A 13169-nucleotide genomic window follows, 5' to 3' on the forward strand; every position below is an offset into this window, starting at 1 on the left:
CACAACCCAGGTCCATGTCCTTGACCAGGAATTGAACCAGTGACCCTTTGGTGCTTGTGCTGATGCTTTAACCACTGAGCCACACTGGCCAGGGCTTTATGTGTTTTGATCAGTTGTAATCATTATTCCTTTCAGTGCTTCCATATTTAATGAGTTGATTCCTGTGTGCTTTCGGCACAGTCCTATGGTTTTTGACAGTCTCCTTTTTTTGTCCCAAAAAGAAATCCTGGGCTCATCTTGTGCACATCCTTCCTGTCTTTGGCCTGAATTCAACCATTTTTCTAAGAAGTCTCAGTTTCTTTTAGTGAGAAATAGTTTTTAGAGACCACAGTCTGGGTGCCACCTACTAATATCATTGCTTCTAGGCCTTTTCAGTACACAGAGATTAGAAATACATACTGAAGGAGAAAGAAGTCCTGGCTTCGTACTGTTATTTCCAAATGAAATTTAAGGTCAGTGTTTTATGTATACATTTCTTTCCTTTATCCTAATAATCTTGGTTTCTAATTGCATCAACAAAATTACCTTTATCTTGCTCTATCTTACAAAATCAAAATAATACTTTCAAAATAAGAATATTATTACTACAAACCATAAAACTACTAGATGTACAGTCAAAGTCAAAATACTTTTAAAGTCACTTGAATATTTTCTCTGTGTGATTATGCCATGGACTTGATGATAACTAAAATTAATTTTTTTTTAGTATTTTGGAATTTTTTCCTTTATGATTTAATTTTATTTGTTAAATATGAAACATGTGGTTCCAAAGTCAATGGTATCAAACAAGATACATGCAGGGCTATATCCTCCATCCCTGTTCCCTCTACTCTGTCCTTCCTTTTTCTCTTTAGGTTACTATTTTTATTGTGATTTTTTTCTTTGACCTATGAATTAATTTGATGTGTATTGCTTAAATTTCCAAATATTTGAAGATTTTCCAATCTTTCTATTATTGATTTCTAGTTTACTTTCATTACAGCCAGGTAATATATTCTGTATGATTTCAGTTCTTTTAGATTTGTTAAAGTTTGTGTTAGGGTCCAGAAATTAGACTGTCTTGATAAGTATTTCAGATGCACTTGAATGCATTTAAAAGTGTTGCTGGGTGGAATGTTCTATAAATGCCAGTTAGGTCAAATTGAGTAATAGGTTTGTTTATGTATTCTATAACTTTACTGATTTTGGGGTCTACTTGTTCTGTTACTGAAAGAGGAGTGTTGAGGTCTCCAACTGTAGTTGTAGGTTATTTCTCTTCAGTTCCACTAGTTTTAGTTTCACATATTTTGAAGCTCTATTTTAGGTGCATACACATTTAGGATTATTACATCATACCTTGATGAATTTATGTTCCTTTTTTTATGTTCCTCTTTATCCCTGATATTTCTTGTTCTGAGTCTATTTTATTTGGTATTAACACAGGTATCCCCCATTCTTTGAAGGTTCATGTTACTCACCACTTCATTTTTATGAAAGACCTGTTTTCACCAACCAAAAGAAACCTGAAGAACATTTTCACTTTTACGAAAAAGGCAAAAAGCAAAAGGTATGTTCACTGTTTATTTTGCAGCAAGCCATTGGAGATGCAGTGTGCACTCTGAGCAGCAAGAGTGGCTCCACCAATCTCTGTCCCCAGGACCTACATTCAGCATCAGGCCACCAGAGCTTTGAGCTGTGTCCTTGAGTGTCTGTGCTTTATCTCCATTTATTCTGTGTATCCATTAGCAAGATGTGTCCTAAGGTATCAGAAAAACCTAAGAGATCTTGTATGGGTGTCACATTTGGTGTAAAACTGGACACAAGTGTTTTAATTGTGAATGAAATAAAGACATTGTGCATGCATTGAACTTGCCTGCACCCATCATTCTTACTATTTACACACAGAGAGAAAGAATCTTGAGAGCTGTTGAAGTTACTGTTGGTTCCACTAGTAGCAAAGGGGCCTCTTTTAGTTGGCATCCAGTAATGGATAATATGGAGTCTATTGCTTGAGTGGATTAATCAGTGTTTAAAGCACGGTGTATATTTATCATATAATTCCTGCTTTTAATATATGTTAGTGTTATTTTAGGTTTTATATGTTAATTGTAGGTTATTTTTGGGTGTGGGAGTGCTCAAAAATTTTCCATGTAAATTAATAGTAATTGCTTCTTTGCTTTATGCCATTTGGCTTGTGAAAAGTTTCATAGGAATGCTCTACTTTTGGATATTGGGGGACACTTGTATAGACACTTCAGCTATCTTCTGATTAGTGTTTACATCTTTTAAAAAATCATGCCCATTGTTTTATCTGTGTTTATGTTTAAAGTGGGCTTCATATAAACAACATATAGTGAGTCTTTAAAAAATATATATTCTGATAGTGTTTTATTGGGGCCTTTTATCTGGAGTGTCTAGACCATTTATATTTATTGTAATGACCTATATTCTTTGGTTTAAGTCTACTATATGGATATTTGTTTTCCATTTGTCCCATCTGTTCTTGTTCCTTTTTTTCTTCATGCCCACTTTTGGATTGAATATTTTTATGATATTATGTTATCTTCACTATTGGCTTGTTAGCTATCCTCTCTGTTTTATTATTTTAGCAGTTGATGTAGGACTTAAAAATACACCTTCAACAAATATGGAACCCTTTCATATATACTCTAAGACCCTTAAAACAATACTTTTATTTCCCCCTCCCATTATTTGTGCTATTGTTGTCACATATTTTATTTTTACATAAGCTATAAGCCCACATTGTGCTTTATCCAATATATTTAGAGAGATTAAAGAAATAAAAAAGTCTTATATTAATACTCAGATATTTACTATTTCTGATGCTTCTTGTTTCTTGGTGTAGATCCAAATTTTCTTCTGGTATTTTCCTTCTGCTTGAAGAACTTCCTTTGACATTTCTTGTAATGCAGTTCTGCTGGTGATTCATTCTTTTGGATTTTATTTGAAAAAGGCTGTATTTCACCTTTATTTTATTTATCTTTAAAATTTATTACTTATTAAAATATTATGGACTTTTTAAAAATTAATTTTTCTATTGTAACATTGGTTAATAACATTATATAACTTTCAGGTGTACAATATTATAATTACCCATTTTGCCCTTCCTCTACCCCTTTCCCTTCTGGTCCCACCATTTTGTTGTATCAATGAGTTTGTTTTTGTTTTGTTAGTTTGCTTGTCGCTTTTTTGTTTTATGTTCCACATGAGTGAAATCATATGATTTTTGTCCTTTTCCCTGATTTATTTCACTTAGCATAATACCCTCAAAATTCACCCATATTGTTGCAAATGGAAATATTTCAACTTTTTTATGGCAGAGTAGTGTTTCATTATATTTATATATCTCACATCTTATCCATTCACCCATTGACTGTGGACACTAAAGTTGTTTCCATATCTGGGGAGTGTGACAGTTTTAATATAATAGGCCATTTTGCATTGCGATAATTAGCTTGTTAGCTTCTTGAACTTGAGTATCTAGTTCCTTCCCTACATTTGGGAAGTTCTCATCAACGATTTCTTTGAAGAGGCTCTCTGTTGTCTTCCCCTCTCCTCTCCTAGTATACCCATTATCCTTATGTTGCCTTTTCTAATGGAGTGAAATAGTTCTTGTAGAGGTTTTTCATTTTTAAAAATCTTAGTTCTCTCATCCACTTGATTCATTTCTAGATTTCTGTTTTTGAATTTGCTAATTCTCTCTTCCATCTGGTGTGCTCTATTTCTGGTGCTCTCTAATGCATTTTTATCTCATTTATTGAGTTCTTTAGCTCTAGAATTTGTTTGGTTGTTTCTTATAGTTTTATCTCTTTGGTAAAGTACTCTTTTTATTCATTAATTCTATTTCTGAGCTCATTAAACTGCCTCTCTGAGTTTTCTTGTATCTTGTTGAGTTTCTTCATGACTTCTATTTGGATTTCTTTATTGAGACAACAATCTTCCATGACTTGGAGTTTGGTTTCTGGAGAATTGTAATTTTCTTTCTATGTTACCATAATACCTCAGCTGTTCATGGTGTTTAATGGATTATTTTCCTGGCACATTTGAAATAAAAACCTTTCTTATTTAGGTACCATTTGGTTTTAACAATTCAGCAGGTTGATATTTAGAGGTCTTTGTTTTGCTTTCTAGTCAATGGTGCTATAGTGCAAGTTTTTGTTTTGTCTTAACCTGCACTACTTGCACCTCTAGGGTTGTGGTTGGGGTGGCATCACTGTAGTCATGAGAGTCACCATCCAGAGTGATGGGTTCCCTCACTGTGTGCAGGTTGCCTGGGTCTTGGGGCTCCACCACCATGGGGGTGGGAGGAATGTGTTGTGTTGCTTTCTGGCTTCCTATGGGTGCTGGTGCTACGAGAGGTTGTAGATGCTTTTCTGTTGCTATCAGGTGTGGATGCCATCAGGGGAGGGAGCCAGATTCTGGGGTGCTGGGACTACTGCTGTCCCTCTACCCTCTGCCGGCTGTGGTGTGGAGGCCACATCCCAGCTCCTTCATCATTACCTCATTCACTGAGGCCGGTAATTCAGCTGTGGTGGCCCCGGAACTGTGTCTGCAGGACTCCCTGTCCTTCCCCCACCCTGCTTCCCCTTGGTGTTCCAGTATGCCCGCCTTCAGATGTACTGATGTGTGGATCTCTCTGGCCTCCTAGTGTGTTGAGCAGTGGAAACTGTGTTGGGTTACAGAAGTCTGACTAGTTGTAAATTTACAGGGAGATATAAGGGGTTGCCTTACTCTGCCGTGATGCTGATGTAACTCACCTTTATTTTAAATATTTTTACTTGGTATAAATTCTAGGCTGATTTTTCTTTTTAGCATTTCAAAGAGGTTTTCTTATGGTTTGCATAAGTTCTGATAAGTTGACAGACATTTTATACAGTTCTCTGTATCTATGGGGGATTGGTCCTGGGAACCCGTTTAACCAAAATCTGCAGGTGCTCAAGTCCCTTATATAACATTGTGTAGTCCTTATGTATAAACCTCTATTTGTGTATAGGTTACAGCAGGGTATGCCCACACACCTCTTTGTTTGTGTGGATTCAGCATAGTGTTTGGTGTGTGGCAAATTCAAGTTTCGTTTTTTGGAACTTTCTGAAGTTTTTTCTCCTGAATATTTTCGATCTGTAGTTGGTTAAATCCCCAGATACAAAACCCATGGGTGTAGAGGGCCAACCATTTTGTTCCTTTGTATGTAATGTCTTTTTCTCTGGCTGCTTGTATAATTTAAAATTTCAGCCCTGGCCAGTGTGGTTCAGTGGTTAGAGTGTTGGCCCCTGGCCCGAAGGATTGCAGGTTCAATATCCTGCCTTGGTCAGGGGGGGTGTGGGAGGCAACCAAAAGATGTTTCTCTTCCTGCCCCTCCCTCCCTTCCACTCTATCCAAAAATCAATGGAAAAAATATCCTCAGGTGAGGATTAACAAAAAAAATAAAAATTTCAGCAATTTTTTTATGGGGTATGTTGTTTAGTGTTTCTTCTACTTGGGTGCCTCCCATTTTCTTGGATCTGTAGTTATAGTTTTAATACAGATTGAAAAATTATGGCTGTTTCTTCAAATATTTATTGTTCCCCTACTCCCCTAATTTTTTTTTCCCCTTGGGACTCCAGTTGACACATTTCAGGCTACTTAATATTGTCCCACAGGCCACAATTGCTTGGTTCATCTTTTCAGTCCCTTTTTCTCCGTGCTCCGGTTTGTAGTTTCTATTGGTGTCTTCACATTTAGTGTATCTCCCACTGTCTAACCTGCCCTTATTCCCATACACTCTACTTCCACTTTAGATACTGAATTTTTCATTTCTAGAAATTGTTTGCAACAGTTTTTTATCTCTCTTATGTTCCTTTTCCTTTACCTTCTTTAACATATTTATAATGTTTAAAGTCCTACTCTGTTAATTCCACGGTCTCATTTCTGTGACTATTTTTTCTTGCCTAGTTATGGGTAGTGTTTTCCTGCTTCCTTGCATGCTGGTTAACTTTGGATTGGCCACTGGACATTGTGAATTTTATCAAGTGATGAATTTTTTCTTTTAAAGAGTGTTGGGCTTTGATCTGGCGCAAAGTGAAATGATTTGTGGATCAGCTTGATCCTTTCAAGGCTTAAGATCCAGAGTAGCTTTTCGTCCAGACCTAATTTAAGATCTACTATTAAGATGTATCTCTTTCTTGGGACTCTACCCAATGCTGTTTGTAAATTTGTTGCACTCTAGTTCTTGGGAAAATGAACTTCTGTGAGTTTCCAGGAATTGTTTGGCCTGTTGCTTTCCAATCATCAAGAGTTTCACCCTTCATATATGCAGGTTAGTACTTGGTCAAAGTCTGAGAGACCCTTTTGCAGACCTCAGGAGCTTGCTCCCTCTCCTCTAGTACTCTGCCCCATAAGTTGTAGCTTAGCTTTCCTGAACTTGGATCTGTCTTTTCAACTCAGTGAGACCATTAGATTCTAGATTTGGTCTCCATCCTTTAGCCTGGAAACTCTCTAGGCAGTAAGCTGGGCAGTTGTGCTCCCCACTTTTGTTCTCACAAATACTGCCTGTTGTTGCATATCTGAAAGTCCTTGTTTCATGGACTTTGTGTGCTTTCCTAGTTTACAGTGTGAGGAAGATCATCGCTGTTAATCCTTCATGTGCAGAAGTGGAAACCTCTTCTGTAGAATTCATGTGCAAACAAAAGCCTGTGAAACTTCTAGTTTTGACAGTTTTTCTCTCATTGGCTTGCTAAGTTTTCTATTCAGAATGGATAATTCACTTGATGGTAATTCTTGGGTTACCTGGCTCCAAGGATCATAAGAACTCCTCTGCCTTTTTCCCCTATGTGGATCCCACACAAGTACAGGGCTATGAATGGTGTGGCCCTACTCCTTCAGGTTCAGTAGTTTGAGGGACAATCTTCTCGTCTGGGAGTTTCTTTTGCTGTGCTAGTTGCTTTGTTTTTGTGGCAGGATTAAAATATGTGGCTGCTACTGCCCTTTTGCCCTATCAAGCACTCTCTATACCTTATAAAATACCCTCTCATTCATCTCATTAGGGTGGCAACTGTCCTGGAAGATTAACGTAGTATTTCCACTTAACCTAGTTTGTGGTAACAAATCTGGGGGATTTTTCTTACCCCCAAATGGCCAATGTGTCACTACTCTAAGCATAAACTGTTGGTGATAATTTTATGTACCACCAGATTATCTTAACTGATCCTTGGTGGTATAAAGTACACATAGAACATATGGCCAGGAGCCCACTGACCTACCACCAACCCAGTGTGTGACATGGAACCAGTCTCTTCTCATCATTTGTTGATGATACCTGGCACCATCAGGAAGACCAGGCCTGTCCTTGGGGAGCAGACATGTAGAGCTAACTAGAATTCAGTGTCGTCTGTGTCCACTGAGAAATGTATGCGAAGGTGCCTTCTTGGGCCTTTTTCTCATGTGAATAGCAGAAAAAACCAACCAACCACCAGCAGTTTCCATGCTGTTCTCCAAAGGCTTGGATTTTGCAGAATGACCTGGGAGGCTGAGTGGGCTGGGCCATGGCTTCTCTATTCTCACTTCCACCAAAATAGTTTCACTGTTTCCCATTTTATATATTACGATCTAACATTTATTTCAAAACAGGGGTTCTGCTGAAGAAAAACAGCAATGATGAGAAGCAGGTAGAATGGGGATCCACACTTACCTGTGCACACAGCCTCCTGAGGTGAGTGGCTTGACCTTTTGTCTAAGCGTGCACATATCAAACCGCTGTGATCAGTACCTCTACGTAACAGCTGGGGAGCCCCCGCATGCTGCATTAATAGTGCTAACTCCAGAGTTAAGATGGATCAGGACTCAAACACTGGCCTCACCAACTTGGCAGTGGTCAATCCTTCTGTGCCAGTTCCTCAGTAACCTGAGGATATGTACCTACAGCTCTGTTGTGCTGCTTAATGTGTGAAAGAGCCAAATGCACTGCCAGCTCGCAGCTCTCTCAGCACATGGTAGCTATTGTTGACTGCTCATTCAGGTGAGGGTCCCAGGGCCTCTGCTGAGAGGTGAGTTGGTTCAGGGTCGATTCAGATCAGAACCATGGTCTCCACCACAGGTCCCTCCTACCACTGACAGGGTTAACAAACTGATGAACTGTGGCAGTGTCTTAACTACTGGTATTTGGTTAGTATTATCCTGCATTTGCATGGCATTTTGTGGGTCACCCACATGTATGAGCCCGAGTCTTGCAACCATTCTGTAGGGCAGACTTTCTTAGTCTCATTCTGCAGAAGAGGGTAAGGAGCAGAGCCAGGTTACAGTCCCTGTAATTGAAGACAAGTCTAGTGCTCCTTTTTAGTCCTCACTGGAGGATATTTTTTCCACTGCTCTTCAAAGAGTGGAAGGGAGAGAGAGAACCATTGATTGGCTGCCTCCTGTAGGCACGGGGCCCGCAGCCATGGTATGTGCCTGATTGGAACTGAACCCGGGACCCTTCAGTCCGCGGGCCGAAGCTCTATCCACTGAGCCAAACTGGCCAGGGCTAGCACTCCTTTTACAGTGCTTTGTATGGTACCTTCCATGTAAGTTGAGTCACAAGGATGCTTACACAGTGACAGACCAGCTTTGTGGGTAGGGTTTGGCCAACAGGGACCTGGTCTTGGTTAATGTTGACTAACAGGAGTCAAAGTGAACTTTTTAAGGGAGGATACTATAGGGAGACTTATAAACATGCCTGTTTAATTACTTTGGAAACAAAACCTCCCAAATAATGCCTGAACCCAAAAGGTACATAAAAAATGGCCAAAAAAATATTTTTTAAATAATAGATTTGAAAATCATTTGTTTTCCCCTCATAACATTAGTGCTTTCAGCCAGACAGTAAATTACAAACCACATCAAATCATGTTAAGGTAGATGATCAATCTCGTTGCAGTTTTAACTATTCTTAGGAAAGTAATCTTGTTGGAGTTTGGAGCTCTTCCTCTCAGCTGTCTGGTCAGTTGGTCCAGGAAGGGGCAGTCCAGGAATTGGCAGGTGGGGAGCTGGGCCCCGCCAGTCTTGTCACTGCTCATTCTGCTGGCTCTCTGTGACTGATGCAGACACGGAACCTTGGCCCTTGTTGACATCACTGATGCACACCCACTGCCCATCGACTGACTCCTTCCACAGGGTCACCTGCAAGCCAGGACACACAACATATTACAGGTCAGCACCCCTTCCCTCTCATCTCACTAGATCCCTATAAAGAACCATGGCTCACAGCCTTGTAGGTAAACAGAGGACTTATCTTGATTTATCTTGATTTCCCCACTGAAATCCCATCAAAACAGAAGAAAAAGAATAAAAATCTAGAGATAAAGTAAGGAAGTGACATCATCCAGATGGTGGCGTGAGTAGTTCCAAATGATTTTGCCCACCCCTGAAAAAGAACAACTATTCATGGACACACTATTAACACAGGAGGGAGTGAGGCTGACCCCCCCCCCCCCCACACACACACCAGAGATCAGGCTAGACTGCATTACAAAGGTAAGAGGAATGGCTACATGCTAACTGCACCACTCTTCCCCCCGGCAGGTGCAGCGCCATACTGAAACCACGCTTCTTCCAGAGGGAAAAGAGCAGAAGGATGACATCCAGCACCCAAGAGCTGTGGGAGCCCCAAGGGGATTGTAGGTGAACCTGTGGGATCAACACTACTGGGAATCTGATTGTGACAGAGAAGAGGTTTCCAACAACCAGCACTCAGATCTTGGCAGACCTATTTCCCACCTGCAGAGTCCAACAAATCCCAAGTCAAGGGTACAGTCTGACCATGGAACTTGGTGAGTGCAGAGTGCCTAATTCAGGTCCCTGAATAAGGAGTTTTGCCCACTTTGGTGAGTCACAGCCCTGCCTGCTCCAGAGTGTGGCCCCTGCAGGAAGGGCGGCAGGCAGAGCTGATTACCTCTAGAGCAAAGCCAATGGCTCCACTCAGCTGGGAAACTTGGGGCACGGACCAGCTTGAGTCACAGAACATTAGTGGCCTTAGAGCTGCTTTTCCTGCCGAGCTCAGAGGGAAAACTAATTTGTAGCCCCACTTAATACTGAATACAGTCTTCAGACCGGGGAACCTTACCAGAGCACACATGAAACTGTGTATCCCATCAAACAGCCCTGCTTATAGTGGCACTGGAACAGAAAGCACAGGCTATGGCTTTTCCTGTTTGCAGAGCAAAACAAGTGCATTCTTGCCTGATTTGGGTCCCATCGCATTGTCCCACCAGGCAGGGAAGCTAATTCCCAGCCCCACCTACTGCTGAGTAGAGTGCCCAGTCCTGACCATGTAGTAAGTCTGACCAGAGAATCCAGGGAACCAAGACAGCTGTTCTCAGCCCGTGGCACACCCTGTGGCCACCCCACCTCAAAGCTCAAATAGCTGCCTCAACCAAAGACAGAACCTAATAGCAAGCCCCACCTATCTAAAGATGTTAGCAGCAGACATGTCCAGAAACCCAAACTGAGCTGGCTGGTGAAGAGCTGTCTCTGCCAAAGTGAACCTGTAAAGTCTGGAAGAGGAGACCACTTACTCCAGTGAGCAGATATCAACATAAGAGTTCAAGGATCATGAAAAACCAGGTAAGTATGATACCACCAAAGGAAACTGATACTAAAGAGTTCAGAATAATCCTTTTGAAATTTAGTAAACTATAAGAATACACAACTGAGTAAGATTAGTAAAACAATGCGTGAATAAAAGGAAGTTTGACAAAGCAATAGAAACGATCAAAAACTAAAAAATCCTAGAGCTTAAAAATATAAAAACTGAACTTGAGACTTCAAAAGCAGCCTCAACAATGTACAAGAAAGAACTATGATTTGGAAGACAGGACATTTGCAATTATCCAGTCAGAAGAACGAAAGCCTACAGGAATTATGGGACATAATAAAAACAAAAAACCACTACAGTAGCCCCCATCCACAAGGGATATGTTCCATGACCCCCCTGTGGATGCCTGAAATGTGGACAGTAATTCTGAACCCTATATATACATACCCATATAAAGTTTAATTCATAAACGAGGCACAGTAAGAGTAATGACAGTAAGAACAATTGTAACAATATACTGTAATAAGTTATGTAATAGTCCCTTTTTCAGAGTTATCTTATTGTACCGTATTCACCCTTTACTTAAAGGAAGCACGTTATAGCTTCTCTTTGGCATACCCGAATTGCTGGCATCACTAGTCTTGGGCTTTGGGGCCATTAAGTACTATAAGGGTTACTTGAATATAAGCACTGTGATTCTACAACAGTCACTCTGATAAATGACACAGCAACCAAGTGACAAAAAGGTGGGTAGTGTATACAGCATGTATACAATGGACAAAGGGATAATTTACGTACCAGGCAGGACAGAGTGAGATTTCGTTACCCTACACAGGACAATGTGCAATTTAAGACTTAGGAAGTGTTTACTTCTGGAATTCTCCATTTAATATTTTTGGAATGTGGCTGACTGCAGGTAACAAACCATGGAAAGAAAAACAGTGGGTAAAGGGGAACCACTGTATTTATGTTATGGGAATTTCAGAAAGAGAAAGGGACAGAAAGTATATTTAAAGCAACAACTGCTGAAAACTTTCCAAACCTGGGGAAGAAATAGACATTTAGATCAAAGAGGCCCAAAGGATTCCAAATAGGTTGAACCCAAACAGGGTTACACCAAGACACATTATAATTAAACTGTCAAAAGTTAAAGACAAAAAATTTCAAAAGCAGCAAGGAAAAAAAAATTGGCAGATTTCTCAACAGAAATTTTTTTAGGGCAGAAGAGAATGGGATGACTTACCCAGTGAAGCTGTCCTTCAGAAATGAAGTAGGGATAGACTTTCTGACAACCAAAACCTAAGGGAATTTATCACCACTACATGGGCTTATAAGAAATGCTAAAGGGAGTTCTCTGAGTGGAAATAAAAGGAGACCAATCATAAAAACAGGAAGGCAGTGCAAAACTCATTGGTAATAAGTATATAGACAAAGTTGGACATGTAATATGGTAATGATGGTGTGTAATTAGTTTAAAAGTTAAAAAATAGTAAAATAGAACTATAATTACAGTAATCTTAGCAGTTACACAATGCTAAAAATATGTCAATAACCCAAAATGTGAGGGGTAGAAGTGTTAAAGCTTAGGGATTCTATTGAAGCTGTTAAAATTGTAACACCCTATTTTAAACTATTAAGATGTTTATGTAAGCATCATGATAAAAACAAATGGTTTAAAAATCTCCAGAAAGACATAAAATGACTGGAGAAAAAGTAAGATCCAATGATATGCTGCCTACAAGAGATTCACTTTAGCCTGAAAGCGACACAGAGGCTGAGAGTGAAGGGATGGAGAAAGATATTTCAAGCAAATGGTAACCAAAAGAAAAAAAAAGGTAGCCATACTTATATCAGATAAAAGACTTTAAATTAAAAATGATTAAAAAGAGACAAGGTAATAATGATAAAGGGATCAAGAAGATGTAACAATTGTACAGGTTTTATCACCCAACATTAGAGCACCTAAGTATGTAAAGCAAAAACTAGCAGAGCTAAGAGGAGAAAAAGCAATACAGTAATAGTTGGGGGCTTTAATACCATACTCTTAACAATGGATAGATCATCCAGAGAATCAAGAAGGAAACTATAGATTTGAACACTCTAGACTAAATGGACCTAAAAGACATATACAAAACATTCTGACAACACAACAGCAGAATACACATTCCATGTTCACATGGAACATTCATTTTAGGATAGATATGTTAGGCTACAAATCAAGTCTTAGCAAATTCAGGAAGGTTAAAATCATATCAACTATCTTCTCTGACTGCAATGGTATGAAACTAGAAAATTCACAAAGATGAAGTAGTCAAATGGTTGGAGTGATGGACTAACTGGGCAGTGGCTATGGATTTAATCTGGGCTTGAGTATTGGCCCTGCCACCTAATAGCTTTGTGATCCCTTTGCAAGTCAAATCACCTGTCAGCTTCTTTCCTATCTGTAAATGGGGGACATATGACCTCTAGGGGGCAGTAAGATTTAAGGATGTAATTAGGATACATGCTCAAAATGCAATCCCCATTAAGGCTCTCCCCAAGCTTGCCATGAGATAGGATATTCACAACTGCACTTTCCCACGGGCAAAGACAAATGAGAGACTGTCCAGCAGGTCATGGACGT

General features: G+C 39.7%; 1 protein-coding gene and 1 long non-coding RNA gene across 3 annotated transcripts in view; one reads left to right on the forward strand and one right to left on the reverse strand.

Annotated features, from left to right (window-relative positions):
* LOC308567766 lies at nucleotides 1-13165 on the forward strand. Its single transcript, XR_014000373.1, has 5 exons — nucleotides 1-452; nucleotides 1423-1546; nucleotides 7170-7339; nucleotides 7606-7687; nucleotides 9535-13165. It is a non-coding gene; the product is annotated as an uncharacterized lncRNA (long non-coding RNA).
* The window catches only part of SEC13 (SEC13 homolog, nuclear pore and COPII coat complex component), a 20425-nt gene continuing 15930 nt past the window's right edge, over nucleotides 8675-13169 (reverse strand). For both annotated transcript variants that reach the window (XM_081159642.1, XM_081159643.1), the window contains exon 9: nucleotides 8675-9132. In XM_081159642.1, the coding sequence (XP_081015768.1) occupies nucleotides 9019-9132 (114 nt within the window). In that variant the 3' untranslated portion in view covers nucleotides 8675-9018. The remainder of the gene's footprint in view (nucleotides 9133-13169) is intronic.

This window comes from Miniopterus schreibersii (genome assembly GCF_964146895.1).
Source record: "Miniopterus schreibersii genome assembly, chromosome: 15".
Classification (NCBI taxonomy): domain Eukaryota; kingdom Metazoa; phylum Chordata; class Mammalia; order Chiroptera; family Miniopteridae; genus Miniopterus; species Miniopterus schreibersii.